At 48.0% G+C, this 17,770-nt stretch overlaps 1 protein-coding gene across 1 annotated transcript in view; it reads right to left on the bottom strand.

The window, feature by feature from the left end:
* Positions 1-9,708, bottom strand: part of CHMP6 (charged multivesicular body protein 6) — a 128,528-nt gene extending 118,820 nt beyond the window's left edge. Inside the window, exon 1 of the mRNA XM_063961085.1 lies at positions 9,522-9,708. Within this exon, the coding sequence (XP_063817155.1) occupies positions 9,522-9,584 (63 nt within the window). The 5' untranslated portion in view covers positions 9,585-9,708. The remainder of the gene's footprint in view (positions 1-9,521) is intronic.
* Between the last annotated feature and the right edge of the window lie 8,062 nt (positions 9,709-17,770).

Raw genomic sequence — 17,770 nt, 5'->3', positions numbered from 1 at the left:
CTTGATGATTTATGTAAGCCACTGTGGTGGCGTTGTCAGACTGTACTTGAACAGGACGGTTCTGAATCAAATGCTGGGCTAGGTTCAACGCATTGAAGACCGCCCGCAATTCCAGAATGTTGATCGAGAGGAGAGATTACTCCTTGGTTCACCGACCCTGCAAGGAGTGCTGCTCCAGCACTGCGCCCCAACCTCTTAGACTGGCATCTGTCGTCAACAGGACCCAGTTGGATATCCAGAAGGGACGGCCTCTGCACAATTGTCGGTCCTGGAGCCACCAGAGCAGTGACAGACGGACCTCCGGAGTCAAAGAGATCATTTGAGACCTGATCCGGTGAGGCAGGCCGTCCCACTTGGCTAGAATCAGCTTCTGGAGGGGGCGAGAATGGAATTGAGCATAATCCACCATGTCGAATGCGGACACCATGAGGCCCAGCACCTGCATTGCCGAATGTATCGACACTTGTGGACGAGAAAGGAAGCAACGAATCCTGTCCTGAAGTTTCAGGACTTTCTCCTGAGACAAGAACAACCTCTGGTTGCGAGTGTCCAACAGCGCTCCCAGATGCACCATGCTCTGAGCAGGGACCAGGGAGGATTTCTTCCAGTTGATGAGCCACCCGTGGGCTTGTAGAAACCGACCCGTCATATCCAGATGACGCAGGAGAAGATCTGGGGAATTTACCAGGATTAACAAGTCATCCAGATACGGCAGTATCCTGACCCCTTGACGGCGGAGTACCACCGTCATCACCGCCATAACTTTGGTGAAGACTTGCAGAGCCGTTTTTAAACCAAAAGGTAACGCCCGAAACTGGTAATGGAGGTTGGCAATAGCAAACCTCAGGTATTGTTGATGTGACACTGCTATAGGAATATGCAGGTAAGCATCCTGTATGTCCAGGGAGAACATGTAGTCCCCAGGTTCCAAGGCAAGAACTATAGAGCGAAGGGTTTCCATACGGAACTTGGAAACCTTCACAAACTTGTTCAGTGCCTTGAGGTTAAGAATGGGCCGGGAGGACCCATTCGGTTTCGGGACTAGAAACAGCAGAGAATAGTACTACGACTCCTGTATCCAGGAGGGTCTGTACCACCGAATGCAGAGTGTTTGCCTTTGTCTGGTCCGACGGGACGTCTGTCTGGCAAAATCGATGAGGGGGGCGGTTTTTGAAGGCTATGGCGTAACCTCGAGTGACGACTTCCCGTACCCAGGCATCTGAAGTGGTCTTCAACCATTCCTGGGTATACCCTAGAAGCCGGCCCCCAACCCTGGGATCCCCCAGGGGAGGCCCGCCCCATCATGTGGCAGGCTTATCGGTCTTGGCTGCTGGCTGACGGGCAGCCCAGGCTCTTTTGGGCTTCGGCTTACCAGGTTTGGAAGTGCGGGCCTGCTTATGGTACGCCTGACCTTTTGCTTTACCTGAAGGACGAAAGGGGCGAAAGGAAGTGCCTTTGGCCTTCGACACAGAAGGAGCTGTATTAGGCAGACAGGCAGTTTTGGCAGCCACTATCTTATTTAAGTCCTCCCCAAACAGAATATCCCCCTTGAAAGGGAGTACCTCCGGGGTTTTTCTAGAGTCCAGATCCACAGACCAGGATCTCAGCCACAATATCCTGCGAGCCAGGACTGACGTAGTAGAGGCCTTGGCTGCTAGGATACCGGCATCAGAAGCCGCCTCTTTAATATAGCGAGAAGCTGTGACAATATATGACAAGCATTGTCTAGCATGGTCAGAGGAGATTTCAGCTTCTAACTCCAAGGCCCATGCTTCAATAGCCTCTGCCGCCCATGTAGCTGCAATAGTGGGCCTTTGTGCAGCACCCGTGAGGGTGTAAATCGCTTTTAGACAACCCTCGACACATTTATCTGCAGGCTCTTTTAGAGACGTGACGGTAGTGACAGGTAGAGCTGAGGAAACCACCATCCTAGCCACATGCGAGAGTCTACTGGAGGAGGCGTTTCCCAATTCTTAAAACAGCTCTGGCGCCCCCCGCGAGCCAGCATCTTCTTTTGAGGCACAAACTTCGTACCCGGGCTTTGCCAGGGTTCCTGACCTATATCCACTAGGTGGTCAGAGTGAGGTAAAACTTGTTTAATCACCTTCTGACGCTTGAACCTATCTGGTTTCTTAGGAGGAACGGATGGCTCGGGATCATCCGTAATCTGCAGAATTAACTTAATAGCCTCCAAAAGATCAGGAACATCCACATGTGAACTACCCTCCCCATCAGCCGTATCTGAGTCAGAACCTGTGGGGTCAGTGTAAGTGCCGTCTTCATCAGACGAGGTGTCAGTGACAGCAGTGGATTGTGAGGAAACGAGCGCTCGCTTAGAGGACCTCTTGGATTTAGGCGAGCGTTGGTCAGACTTTTTAGTAGTCAGGGACTGGTTCAACTTCTTTACTTGAGCAGATAAATCGTCCGCCCACGGCGGGTTAGCTGCAGGGACCACATACGGTTGTACCGGCATTGGGGGTCCCATAGGGGGTGTTAGTTTATGAACTAGCGTATGCAGAAGCGTGGAAAAAGCAGCCCACGGAGGGTCAGTATGTGCCTCCGTTGCCACAGTCCCACTGGGGAGCAAGGAGCCCCCAGAACCAGAGCCCACAGCTGCTATATTCCCCCCATATGTGCCTGTGGCTTCAGCAACACCAGCAGTGTGTTCCGCCCCAGAACCGTTACCCTCAGAAGCAGACATGATATAACTTGCAGTATGAGGTAACACAGTACAATTATTAGCAGCACTATATCCCTAAACCCAAACCCCTGCGCAGTGTAGTCAGCACCAGCAGAGATAAAGGAGCGATATGGTGACTAAATCACAGAGAAAAATACGTAATACAGTATATCTTTGTGAAAATCCTATATTAAATACCACCTGACGCACCAAGCCCCCTCAGGTTATAGAATATAGGGATAGCAAGTTGAGTGAAAGACATGAGATGGACACCACTCAGCTATCAATGCACACACAAATAGTCACAGTTTGTACAATGCAGAGGTTATTACAGACAATAATACTGCACTGGACTAGCTTACACAGCTATATAACAATAGATATAACAGTACACAGTAAGAAACTGGATGTATATCATAGGGTAATTGTACTATAAACCCCTGACTAAATGCGCTCTTTCTTAACTAACACTGACTAAAAAGGCAGGTAGAATACTTAAGTGTCATGTAAAGGCACAGCGCTGACAACCAGGCGGCTTTACATAGGAGGATTTGCCCAAGCAGTCCCAGAAACAGTGAGCTGAGGAGTAATGGCGCCGCAGACACTGACAGGGAGTGAGGAAAGACAGAGATGCAGCTCCAGGGCGGGAACACTTGCTAGAAATGGCTTCAGGTCTAAGCCATATCCCCCTTGCTGGCAAAACCACCGGGTACTATGGGCGATATTAAAATCGGTTTTAAGAGAAAACCTGACCTGCGCCCATGCCCTGGTGATCTAGTGGGATCGCCTGTACTTCCACAGTGTCCACCGCCAGCGCGCGCGGCCCGCCTCCCACTGACCGCGCCGGATCGCGATAAAGACTGGGTCCCGCGAGCGGGACCCACTTACCACCTCCCGAAGCGCGGCCACGCGATCCTGGAGAGCCCCAGCAGTGTGTGCCTAACGTGAAGTAAACCGGAGCCTCCGCTGTAGGTACCCGGCAACCAGGGCTCGGGAGTGTACAGCGCCACTGGGGAGAGCTGGAGCTGCAGCAGTGAATGTCACAAAACATTTACCACCGCTGCTGCCCTTGAAGGCTTCACTTTTTACCCCATAAAAAGCTTTTCTCAGGGCTGCTTGGAGCAGCCCCTCTGTTAAGTGCCTGCTTACTGCAGCACCAACTGACAAACTGAGCGATAAAAAAGAAGAAAGGTGGGTGGGCGCTAGTTTAATGGCTATATGACACCTAAAATATAAATACTGTTTCACTGGTTGCAGCTTCCCAAGGTTGAGGTGCTGATCCTCAACCAAAAAAAGTTACAGAACAAAGAAATACTCAGAGAAGCGCTACCATTAAACAGCATTAATAAAATTTATTTTTAAAAGATGTAAAAACTTTCACAATTCAGTGAATACCAAGTATCCTGTTATGTGGTTAACTCATATAATATGTATCAAACATTTAGTAACTAAAATAGTAACAATATATAAGACACATTGTAGAGACTCCCTGGGAAAAAATATGACCACCTGTATTCCAGTGGAAAAAGCAGCATTTATAATTGACTGATGTTTCTTCTATTAAGCTCCATGCATGGGCTGATTAGTCATATAGATTCATTCAGGTTTCCTTTAAGAGTCCATCCACGTTTTAACGATATGAGTGTGATATAAATGTGAATTGACCACCATTTAGTGGAAAGCTTAAATGCTCACAGTTTTTATCCAAATAAAATAAAGGCTTTTACTGGGTAGCTTAAATGGACATGCTTCCATATAGATTGCAGTGACTTTTAAGCTATAGCCGCTCTTAGTACAGTCCCGTGCATATAGCTTACCCAGGCCTTTCCACGGTGCGGAGATTGATCACTGTCTCCTTAATGGTAGTGGGCGCCGGCTGCCCACACTGCTGGGGTGATATAGGAGGCGGCGCTGTGCATTCTGGGAACAGTCAAAGCTTTGAGCCTGTTGGTGCCTCGGATCAAGATCCTACTCTACACCCCATTGTCCAGACTTGTGGAGCCCAGTGTACCCCGCAGCAGAAATGATCTTAGTTTAAAAAAAAAAAAGATTTTCTTTTTTAAATCATTTTTCTCAAACATCAGAACATCGGTCGGGAATATCGGTAACATTGCGACATTACTTTTCAGCCCCAAGACAGCTGCCAGGTACACAGGGGGTGGCTTGGGGGGGTTGTTTTACACTTTCCCAGCGGCTGCCATTGCCTGCAGCCGCTGGGTGGGGGGTGCTGACCGATCAGCAATGATCAGCAGCATGGCAACACTGAGGTGAGGGTGCAGGGAGACCGAAGGACCTACCGGTCCCTCTGAGAGCAGCAGCGGAGGGAAGTTTCTCTTCCCTGCTGCTGCTAACACTGTTTATTTGGACACTTGCTGGTGTGGTCGCATCTGATGCGCCCATGCCAGGCAAGTGTATAACAGAGTAACATTCATTGGCTAAACAAGTGTACATCCATATTTACAAATAATGTAAATGGCCATAGATTGATACTGAAGATATCTTGTATGTATACACAGGTTTTAATTTGACTAATGAGAACGCTGCTGAATACTACCCAATGGACTTAAGTGCCAGGAAAGCCTAACTAAAGAAGGAAGGTTTTTCCCATAGTGGATAGCCACCTACAGCGCTGTACACCACTGTGGAGATGAAGACACGTGGAAGATAAAAAAAAGCAAACATAGGCAGATGCAGGCGAGCCCAAAGCAACAGCAGATTAGGGGTAGGCCAAAGGGAGTTGCGGGCGAGTGGCAAGGAGCAGCAGACAGGGGGATGGCAGGGGGGTGCAGGAGGGTAGTTGGGAGGGGCAGGTGTGTAGCAGGGTGAGGCAAGCAGTAAAAATAAGCAGCCTGGCAAAGAAAGGCAATGGGCACACTGACAGGGCAAGGCAGAAAGATTCAAAGTCAAGTTATCAGGCAGCAGAGGGTGGCAGGCAGAAGGACAGCAAGGAGAAAGTAGGCATGCAGCATTTAGAGGAGAGCAGGCAGAGAGAGGTACACTTGCAGAAAAAGGCAGACAGACAAGACACAGATATCAGGGAGAGGCAAGCTGTTGAGCAGCAGAGAAGGTCAGACAGAGACAGTTAAGCAAGTGACTGGCGCAGATAAGGGATTGGCAAATGGAAGGGCAACAGAGGCAGAGAATGTAGACAGCAGAGGCGGGAATCAGGGTGAGGCAGGCAGCAGAGGCGGTGAATCAGGATGAGGCAGGCAGAAGAGGCGGTGAATAAGGGTGAACCAGGCAACAGAAACGGGGAATGCAGGGTGAGGCAGGCAGCAGAGGCGGGGAATGCAGGGTGAGGCAGGCAACAGAGGCGGGGAATGCAGGGTGAGGCAGGCAGCAGAGGCGGGGAATGCAGGGTGGGGCAGGCAGCAGAGGCGGGGAATGCAGGGTGAGGCAGGCAGCAGAGGCGGGGAATGCAGGGTGAGGCAGGCAGCAGAGGCGGGGAATGCAGGGTGAGGCAGGCAGCAGAGGCGGGGAATGCAGGGTGAGGCAGGCAGCAGAGGCAGGGAATGCAGGGTGTGGCAGGCAGCAGAGGCAGGGAATGCAGGTTGAGGCGTTCAGGAGAGGCGGGGAATGCAGGAGGAGGCAGGCAGCAGAGGTGGGGAATGCAGGGTGAGGCAGGCAGCAGAGGCGGGGAATGCAGGGTGAGGCAGGCAGCAGAGGCAGGGAATGCAGGGTGAGGCAGGCAGCAGAGGCAGGGAATGCAGGGTGTGGCAGGCGGCAGAGGCGGGGAATGCAGGTTCAGGCATTCAGGAGAGGCGGGGAATGCAGGGTGAGGCAGACAGCAGAGGCGGAAGGCAGGGAATGCAGGCAGCAGACGCGGGGAATGCAGGGTGTGGCAGGCAGCAGAGGCGGGGAATGCAGGAGAGGCGGGGAATGCAGGGGGAGGCAGGCAGCAGAGGCGGGGAATACAAGGCGAGGCAGGCAGCTGAGGCGGGGAATGCAGGGCGAGGCAGGCAGCAGAGGCGGGGAATGCAGGGCGAGGCAGGCAGCAGAGGCGGGGAATGCAGGGCGAGGCAGGCAGCAGAGGCGGGGATTGCAGGGCGAGGCAAGCAGCCGAGGCGGGGAATGCAGGGTGGGGTAGGCAGCAGAGGCGGGAATGCAGAGTGAGGCAGGCAGCAGAGGTGGGGAATGCAGAGTGAGGCAGGCAGCAGAGGATGGGAATGCAGGGTGAGGCAGACAACAGAGGACGGGAATGCAGGGTAAGGCAGACAACAGAGGACGGGAATGCAGGGTGAGGCAGACAACAGAGGACGGGAATGCAGGGCGAGGCAGACAACAGAGGATGGGAATGCAGGGTAAGGCAGACAACAGAGGACGGGAATGCAGGGTGAGGCAGACAACAGAGGACGGGAATGCAGGGCGAGGCAGGCAAAAGAGGCGGGGAATGCAGGGCGAAGCAGGCAAAAGAGGCGGGGAATGCAGGACGAGGCAGGGAATGCAGGGTGAGGCAGGCAAAAGAGGCAGGGAATGCAGGACGAGGCAGGGAATGCACGGTGAGGCAGGCAAAAGTGGCGGGAAATGCAGCGTGAGGCAGGCAGCAGAGGCGGGGAATGCATCGTGAGGCAGGCAGCAAAGGCGGGGAATGCAGCGTGAGGCAGGCAGCAGAGGCGGGGAATGCAGCGTGAGGCAGGCAGCAGAGGCGGGGAATGCAGCGTGAGGCAGGCAGCAGAGGCGGGGAATGCAGCGTGAGGCAGGCAGCAGAGGCGGAGAATGCAGCGTGAGGCAGGCAGCAGAGGCGGGGAATGCAGCGTGAGGCAGGCAGCAGAGGCGGGGAATGCAGCGTGAGGCAGGCAGCAGAGGCGGGGAATGCAGCATGAGGCAGGCAGCAGAGGCGGGGAATGCAGCGTGAGGCAGGCAGCAGAGGCGGGGAATGCAGCGTGAGGCAGGCAGCAGAGGCGGGGAATGCAGCGTGAGGCAGGCAGCAGAGGCGGGGAATGCAGCATGAGGCAGGCAGCAGAGGCGGGGAATGCAGCGTGAGGCAGGCAGTAGAGGCGGGAATGCAGCGTGAGGCAGGCAGCAGAGGTGGGAATGCAGCATGAGGCAGGCAGCAGAGGCGGGGAATGCAGGGTGAGGCAGGCAGCAGAGGCGGGGAATGCAGCGTGAGGCAGGCAGCAGAGGTGGGGAATGCAGCGTGAGGCAGGCAGCAGAGGATGGGAATGCAGGCAAAAGAGGCAGGGAATGCAGGCAAAAGAGGCGGGAATGCAGGGTGTGGCAGGCAGCAGAGGCGGGGAATGCAGGGTGTGGCAGGCAGCAGAGGCGGGAATGCAGGGTGTGGCAGGCAGCAGAGGCGGGGAATGCAGGGTGTGGCAGGCAGTAGAGGCGGGGAATGAAGAGGCAGGGAATGCAGGCAGAAGAGGCGGGGAATGCAGGGTGAGGCAGGCAGAAGAGGTGGGAATGCAGGGTGAGGCAGGCAGCAGAGGCGGGGAATGCAGGGTGAGGCACGCAGCAGAGGCGGGGAATGCAGGGCGAGGCACGCAGCAGAGGCGGGGAATGCAGGGTGAGGCAGGCAGCAGAGGCGGGGAATGCAGGGTGAGGCAGGCAGCAGAGGCGGGGAATGCAGGGTGAAGCAGGCAGCAGAGGCGGGGAATGCAGGGTGAGGCAGGCAGCAGAGGCAGGGACTGCATGGTGAGGCAGGCAGCAGAGGCGGGGACTGCATGGTGAGGCAGGCAGCAGAGGCGGGGAATGCAGCGTGAGGCAGGCAGCAGAGGCGGGGAATGCAGCGTGAGGCAGGCAGCAGAGGCGGGGAATGCAGCGTGAGGCAGGCAGCAGAGGCGGGGAATGCAGCGTGAGGCAGGCAGCAGAGGCGGGGAATGCAGCATGAGGCAGGCAGCAGAGGCGGGGAATGCAGCGTGAGGCAGGCAGTAGAGGCGGGAATGCAGCGTGAGGCAGGCAGCAGAGGTGGGAATGCAGCATGAGGCAGGCAGCAGAGGCGGGGAATGCAGGGTGAGGCAGGCAGCAGAGGCGGGGAATGCAGCGTGAGGCAGGCAGCAGAGGTGGGGAATGCAGCGTGAGGCAGGCAGCAGAGGATGGGAATGCAGGCAAAAGAGGCAGGGAATGCAGGCAAAAGAGGCGGGAATGCAGGGTGTGGCAGGCAGCAGAGGCGGGGAATGCAGGGTGTGGCAGGCAGCAGAGGCGGGAATGCAGGGTGTGGCAGGCAGCAGAGGCGGGGAATGCAGGGTGTGGCAGGCAGTAGAGGCGGGGAATGCAGAAGAGGCAGGGAATGCAGGCAGAAGAGGCGGGGAATGCAGGGTGAGGCAGGCAGAAGAGGTGGGAATGCAGGGTGAGGCAGGCAGCAGAGGCGGGGAATGCAGGGTGAGGCACGCAGCAGAGGCGGGGAATGCAGGGCGAGGCACGCAGCAGAGGCGGGGAATGCAGGGTGAGGCAGGCAGCAGAGGCGGGGAATGCAGGGTGAGGCAGGCAGCAGAGGCGGGGAATGCAGGGTGAAGCAGGCAGCAGAGGCGGGGAATGCAGGGTGAGGCAGGCAGCAGAGGCAGGGACTGCATGGTGAGGCAGGCAGCAGAGGCGGGGACTGCATGGTGAGGCAGGCAGCAGAGGCGGGGAAAGCAGGTCAGTGGAAAATAGAAAAGCAGGCAGCAGAAGCTGGGCTGGGGTAGGTGTGTAGGCAGCAGGGGCAGTGAGCAGCTGGGGCAGGAGAGCATGGTGAGTCAGGTGTGAGGGTGTCAGTAGGAAAGCTATTAGTAACATGAAGGTGAACCAGAAATATCAGGTGAATAATCGGGCGTGCGGCAGCAGTGAAATTCGGGCGTACAGAGCCAGGAGTGGTGGGTGGGTGGGTGTGTGTGTAGGAAGTCGGTCGCACTGTGACTACTCTCACCAGCACTGCCTTGTCCTGCTCAGTGACCCGGCTCCGTCTCTTCCGGCCGAAGATATTGCCCATATTGCTCCCCAGTAGCCGGTCTCTTCATCCCCCTGTGCCCCGGGCCTCTGCGCTCCGGCACTACCGGCTTGTGTACTGTGACGTCATCCCCCAAAGCATGCCGGGCAATGTAGTCTGTGTCGGATGCGCGTCCGCCTGCCGCTGCTATGGTGTATGTATACTGTGTAGTAGCGCGCCCGCCTGTCACACAGCAGCTCCAGACTGTGTGTGTGTGAGCCACCCTATTCTGTGTTCCTGACCAATCTCCACCTAGGCTCTGACTTTCTCATACTGTAACCCTCATTGTATAATGAGTTAATGACATACCTCCCAACATGACCCTCTCCAGGAGGGACACAATGCTCTGCTTCTGGACTTCCCTCCTAATTTATGATTGCCATCACCTGTGCTGAAACACCTTTCTTATCCATTATCCTGTTCAACACAGGTGATGGCAATCATACATTAAGAGAAAAGTCCAGAAGCAGAGCATCGTGTCCCTCCTGGAGAGGGTCATGTTGGGAGGTATGTAATGATTTCTGCACTGTAGGCATCCTCCTCATTGTACAGCAGTCGGTAATATACTGTACAGAGGTGACTAGAATGAGAATGTCTATGATACATACCTACACATATCACATTACCGGTTTCCCCTGGTCAGTGCACTTAGTGGTGTAGTACATAACATGGAAATGAATACAATAAGTATGGATGCAAGGGAAGTTTGTTCCTGATCAGAATCGAATGTAACAGTAATCAGGGGAAGACAGAAATAGGGAAACGTTACACCTGATCAGAGGCGTTACAAGGTGGGCTGGCGCCCAGGGCAAATAAAAAAGTAAAGCTACTTCTTTTTCTTTAAATCTTATACATTTTTATTAAAATAAATACATACTGGAGTCACAAATTAGGGAGCCTCTGGGCAATGTAAAACCGTATGACAGCAGTAAATACCATATTCACACTCTGGGCGGGATGCAGCAAGGCTAAAAACACCCCCCAATCTTCCGAAAATGCAGTTTCCAGAGGTTTGGTCACTTACCGTCGGCGTAAATGCACCAAGCTCCAGAATGTAATTTCAAAGCTTGGATGCAATGGGCACAGATGGTGTTGCCCTATAGAAGTCTATGGCCTTCTCTCTGTGTGTTTCCTTCTGAGAGGGATGTATTACGTTCACAATGTCATCGGTCATGCATCTTGCTCATACTGTTCAATGTAAATTTTAAGTGAAAATGTGGGGAGCGTCACCATGCCCGGCCCTTCACATAAGTCGACTATGTGGCAGCGTAGAGCGCAGGACCGACGAGGGCACCGCTGAAGTCCGTGTGACGGACTCTCGTGGCTGCAACACGCCTCCAATCGCTTACCCTGGCCACTAACAATACAAATAGAGGATAAGTGGTTGTAGGGTGCGCAATAAGACCCAGAGGTCAGCCCAGTAGAAATATAAAGAAGTTTCACCTACTTCACAAATTTTCACAATTTTACAAAGTAATATATTAGGCCCCCTCCAGATTTAGAACAAGAAAAAGGGATAGAAAGGATTGTCTCTTGGTTGGCGCACAAAGAGAAGAAATATTGATTTGATTTTTTATTTTAAATATTTTGAATAAATATAAAATATAACTTTTATTATCAACAAATAAAAAAGAGATGTGAAATATATGAGATAATATTTTCCAATTAAATATACCTTTATAAGGAATACAAAATGTATTAAATTCTATTCACTGTGTGTAGTTTGTCATTTTACTGAATATCCATAAGAACCAGGATCACCATACATCTGAGAAAAAACTGTATATAGATTTTTGAAAAAGAGATACGTTGTGTCTAGTCAGGTTTGGCAGTGTTGCGGTTTTTATTGGAGACTAACACCGCTGCATTGTAACTACTGAGGACAGATTTCATATGAGTATAAGTCTCCTGCATATATACTCATAAACCAAATAATAAATGTGTTTAGGGACCGCTAATCGCGTTTCCTGATATTGGTAAGCTGTCCGTACACACACACCAAAATTGTCCTCGGATACTACAACTGAAACATAATAGTTTATTGTATCATTTGAAATTTAATGGTATACAACATACAGGACACACACAGATCTGAATGTCCTCGGACGTCTGTTCCTAAGAGCTGAACCGCTTATAATTTAGCATAGTTCAGTATGCATACATTAGAATGGCAGCATACAGGACGCAGACAGACTAAAGTATCCACATGCTTCTGTTATTAACAGCTGAGCCGTTTGTAGCTAGCGTAATTCAATATGTGAGCTATCCGTATATCCACATTGAGATTATGTTTACATGCTTTAATTAGAACACATTGATACATTTATGAACACTTTCTGAATGGCTTTCCGTGTCATCTGAAATCTAGTAGTGTATAACATGCGGGACACACACAGATCAGAGTGTCCGTGGACGTCTGTTACTGACAGCTGAACCACTTGTAATTTGGCGTGGTTCGGTATGTGGGCTGTCTGTATACATACATTGAAATTGTCCTCAGGTACTTATAACTACAGCACATTGATTTATTATGCTGTCTAGGGTCTGATAGTAATCAGCATACAGGACACAGACAGACCGAAGTGTCCACGGGCGTCTATTACTGACAGCTGAACCATTTGTAACTAACGTAATTCAATATGTGAGCTGTTCATACATCTACATTAAAGTTGTCCCCAAATACTTTAATTAGAGCATGTTGATACATTTGTTAAACACTTTCTGAATAGCTTTCCGTGTCATCTGAAATTTAATGATATGTAACATACAAGACACATACAGATCAAAGTATCCGCGGCCGTTTGTTATTGACAGCTGAGCCACTTGTAATTCAGCGTGATTCAGTATATAGGTTGTCTGTATACATGCATTAAGGTTATCCTCAAGTACTTTTTGACTAAAGCACATTAGTTTATCATGCCGTCTAGGATCTGATACTAATCAGCATACAGGACACAGACAAACCAAAGTGTCCACGGACATCTGTTACTGACAGCTGAGCCGCTTATAGTTAGCGTGGTTCAATGTATGAGCGGTCCGTGTACCCACATTATGATTGTCCTCAGATACTTTAACTGGAGCACATTATCACATTACCTAGACACTTTCTAAATAGCTTTCCATTCTAGTATATTGATACATACATTGAAATTGTCCTCAGGTACTTATAGCTAAAGCACATAGATTTATTATGCTATCTAGGGTCTGATAGCAATCAGCATGCAGGACACAGACAGACCGAAGTGTCCGCGGGCGTCTATTACTGACAGCTGAACCATTTGTAACTAACGTAATTCAATATGTGAGCTGTCCGTACATCCACATTAAAGTTGTCCTCAGATGCTTTAATTAGAGCATGTTGATACATTTATTAAACACTTTCTGAATAGCTTTCCGTGTCATCTAAAATTTAATGGTATGTAACATACGAGACACACACAGATCAGTAATTCAGCGTGATTCAGTATATAGGCTGTCTGTGTACATAGAGAAAACACACGGGCAATGACTGCCCCGTTACATCGGGTGCTAATAGATTGATTAAAGAAAACACCTAATATATAATGGTTGTCTGTATGCATACATTGAAATTATCCTCAAGTACTTTTTGGCTAAAGCACATTGGTTTATCATGCCGTCTGGGATCTGATACTAATCAGCATACAGGACACAGACAGACCAAAGTGTTCACGGGCGTCTGTTGCTAACAGCTGAGACGCTTGTAGTTAACGTGGTTATATGTATGAGCGGTCCGTGTATCCACATTAGATACTTTAACTAAAGCACATCAACACATTAATTAAACATTTTCTGAGTAGCTTTCCATTCTAGTATATTGATCCTGGTCCTATAGTATATATTTCTATTTCTTAATTAATTTACAACATTTTTTTCACAGTGAGAGTTTTTACAGCAGGCACATCCGTGCCGCTTTGAAACGACACCCAACGTGCACGTTTCACATCAGCTTCATCAGGGCAAACACGATTGGCCTTCCAAAGGTGGCTATAAGAGAGAGGCTGACCAATCATATTGGGATTATATATCATGTGATCGTATAACGCTCCACACTCGTCAGGGTTCCTATAACTTCCCTAATGTTGTCTAATTAACAAGGCTTAGTTTACCACAGAGCCCGGGTACCAGTATAGATGTATACCATATGAAGAAGCGATGACATTTTATAACCGCATAAATGCAGAGTGATCCACAGTAAGCTGATATATTTGTAAACAATAAGAACCATATATATTCTGAACTCCGCAACTGCACGCCACGGTAATAAGAATGTAAATCAGCGTATACATTTAGGGGAATAATGAAACAGTAAAGCTTTTACATTTCATTATGTTTCATTTAATGTCCATAATGATCTATTTGTTGCTCATGTCCCACAAGTGTGATTGAATAATATAGGTGAAACATATAAATAATAACACTAAAATGTAAACATAGTGTGTGATGTGTGATAAATATGTAATGTGGCATATTTGTGTTAACAATAGACATGTAGTGGTAATGTGTGATGAGATGAGTAATGTATGGTGTTCAAATTTGCCTCCTGAAAATTAGTATATGTGAGAATAAAAAACATAACACGTGCACATATAAAAAACACAAAACGGTGAGTAATAAAAATATGTGGGAAAACAGCACTAAAAAGAAAACATATTGTGTGCAAAATGTGCATGATATGTAAAATGTGTATAATATACAGTGAGTAAGATGTGGGATTTGTCCAAAGAGGATGTGTTGGGGTTATTAATTAATTATGTACCCTTTTCCTGTGTATTTCTTATTGGTGAAAAATTAATTAAATTAAAATAGGATATAATAAATATATATCCTCTATAACTTCCATTTGTTTCATAGGTCCCCCAAATTATCTACTCAAGAGAATAAATGTTGATGATATCTATGTTACATTAAACATAAATTCCTGCGTATACTCCGATATAAGTCAAAATCCATCAGAGTACATAAGTATGTGTGTGCCCTATCCCTACTAGATAATACAAATAATGAACAGGATGAGCTTCAATAAATACACCCATAAATACATAATCTATATAGGTGTATATCCTTTCTCTATGAGATCACTCTGCATCTCTCATACATAAAGGAATGGTCGTCCTGATTGTAATAAAAGAGTACTGATATATAAAAATATATAATCCTTCCCCTTGGCTCTTTTCCCAAGCTCTATGTAGATTCTCCCTTCACATAAAAGTGAGTAACATTTTTATGCACATATAATTCTTCTCCCCTCGTATAAAAGGTAAGTAGTATTCCTATGCAGCTATAGAATCATTCCAGGTGAGTAGAAAACCCCCTCATGAGAAGAAGCTCAATATATAATGCATCAAAAGGATGATATCAAAAGATGTAATCACTCCTCTTCTTTGGATTCTCATGCGGAAAGGGTCAATATATAATATATCAAAAATTGATGTCAAAAAGTATAATCACTCCTCCTCCATAGATTCCCCCCTCACAAAAAGGGTAAGTAACTATCAATTACATTTAATCCTCATGGATGCTGAGACTCATTCCAGGTAAATAGAGACCTTCCTCATGAGAAGAAGCTCAATATGTAATACCTCAAAAGGATGATAAAAAAATTGATGTCAAAAAGTATAATCACTCCTCCTCTATGGATTCCCCCCTCACAAAAAGGGTAAGTAACTGTTATTTTCATTTAATCCTCGTGGGTGCTGACAGCCCATCAAAAAGATCATCTTACTTTCAAATTTGAGAAGATCTCTATCTAAGTCTCCCCCTCTGATGTTTAATTCGAAGTGTCTCATGCCGAAAGCTTGAAGATCCTTCGGGATCCCACCATGATGTTGTAAAAAGTGATTGGCCACTGGAGTTAGTGTCTTAAATCTCATTTTGTCCTGTCCTGCATTCCTAATGCTGCCTATGTGCTCCAATATTCTTACTTTCAATGGCCTAATGGTTTTGCCAATATACATCATTTGACAGGGGCATATTAAGGCATATACTACCCCTGTTGTGGTGCAGTCAATATAGCTGTTAATTTCCCATTTTCCACCATATTTATCTTTGTATTCTGTCTTGGGAATCATATATTGGCAAGCTTTGCACTGTCTACAACAAAAGGATCCCTTTTTCCGATGTAAAGGTTTCTTTAGAGACTGTAGATGACTTCTTACTAGGTGGTCCTTCAAATTACGCGATCTCCTCCAACTGGTTTGAACCTTATTAGGCAAGATCTCGTTTAAATCATCGTCTGTTTTTAATATTGCCCAATGCTTCTGTAGAATGGTATTTATCTCGCGCCATTTGTTGTTGAAGGTGCCAATATATCGTATTGTCTCATCCTTTACTGGTTTAGTTTTGGGGGCAAGCAGGGACTCTCTAGAGTAAGTCTTGATGTCACGTTTAGCTATTTTCAGGATCCTGTTACTATAACCTCTCTGTTTCAATCTATCCACCAACTGTTGTTCCCTTTGAGCGAAATTAGAGGGTTCAGAGCAGTTCCTTTTGGTGCGTAACAGTTCACCTTTAGGTATACCCCTGATGGTTGCACCCCCAATACAGTATTAGGTATATTAACCAGAGTATGTGTATTATTTGGGGCTTTCCTTATATTTAAAAGAACATATTGACCTTTAACTTGTGCAGAGGGTATTCCCCGTCCCCTTTTCCTTGCTGAGTACCGCTCCAGATTTAACATGTCACATTAAAAATACTGATTTCTTCAAGGTCATAACCTATAAGATGTGTGTTTTTTTGTGATCCCCCATAGGCAAAAACATCAAAATACACACATATATAACAAAAGAAAGACACAATAGTGTAGAAATCCTTTTCATAAAATATTGATATATTCTGTTTTTAACACATCGCATTCACAAAGGTCCCAGAGATTTCAGGCACATCATGGTTTCTTTATAATCAAGGACTTTCCCAGAGAAGACTTCAAAAAGACCAGTAAAACCAATTTTCTCCTTTGACCTGCAAGATGTGTGTTCAAATTGCCTCCGACACACATGCAACAAAGTTGGAGATCAATAGTGCAGCAATCCTTTACATAAATGGATATTTATTTTAAGACAAATGCACTCACATGTTAAATAAAAGAAAAAAACATATCACATGTCGTTATCCCGCATCCCCCAAGAGGAAATCCACACTGGCTCGCTGAGATGGTAATTACAGCAGGTGAAGTCAGAGTCCCGATTACTCACAGCTCTCCCCTCCAGACGGTGTACAAGAGATGTGCAGGAGATCGTCAGGATACAAACACAGTCCCGCTTAACGCGTTTCGGATTTAACTTTTGTCAAAAGCGGATTGTGCACCACTAAAAACCCTCCCCTATATATACCCCCCAAAGTCCTCAATAAGCATCAGCTGTGATAATGTTCATTAGGATGTTCAAAAAGCGCTGCTTTCCCGCGATCGTCACTTCCGGTCACATGACACCGCATCTTTCAGAGACTTCCGCCAGTCCGCCGTGTGCTCACTTCCTCATTGCGGTTCAGATGTGTTCCAAATCACGGATCGTTACTTCCGGTCACATGGTCCGCATCATGATACAGCTCCCATCAGGCATGTTATAATCCTTGTTTGCGGTTCAAATGCGTTCCGGAAGTCACCATATTTATATTGTATAGCAGCAATAAGACATCATAAAGTGCATATAGGGAAATAGAGATTTGTAAAAAAACATAAATTAGTGAATCAATTTAAAATGTAAGAAAACATAAATTAGTGAATCAATTTAAAATACGTCCCGGAAGTCATCATATTTATATTATATAGCACAGTGGCGTAACTAGAAATTTTTCTCCCCCAAGCCAAAAAATTCTTCGGCGCCCCCCCCCCCCCCTCGGCGCGCGCGTCAAAAAAGGGGCGTGGTTTTGTTGGAGTGGGCGTGGTTTCGCATAAAGGGGCGTGGCATTGCAGGAAAAGACTACCTTATACCCCAGTTTTGCAACCTGCACGCCCATACGTTGGCCACCACAGGAAAGAAAAATAATCCTGATTCATGCCCCTTACATTATTTGTCATTTTTCCTCCTTATAGTAATGCCCAGTATACATTATGCCACATACTGCAATGGCCCTTAGACATTATGCCGCACACAATAATGCACGACACAATATGCACACACTGTAATGCCCCCGACACATTATGCCACACACCGTAATGTCTGTGACAC

The sequence above is a fragment of the Pseudophryne corroboree genome, chromosome 3, assembly GCF_028390025.1.
Source record: "Pseudophryne corroboree isolate aPseCor3 chromosome 3, aPseCor3.hap2, whole genome shotgun sequence".
Classification (NCBI taxonomy): Eukaryota; Metazoa; Chordata; class Amphibia; order Anura; family Myobatrachidae; genus Pseudophryne; species Pseudophryne corroboree.
The sequence above is the reverse complement of the archived record's forward strand: the minus strand, read 5'-3'. Positions and strand labels throughout refer to the sequence as shown.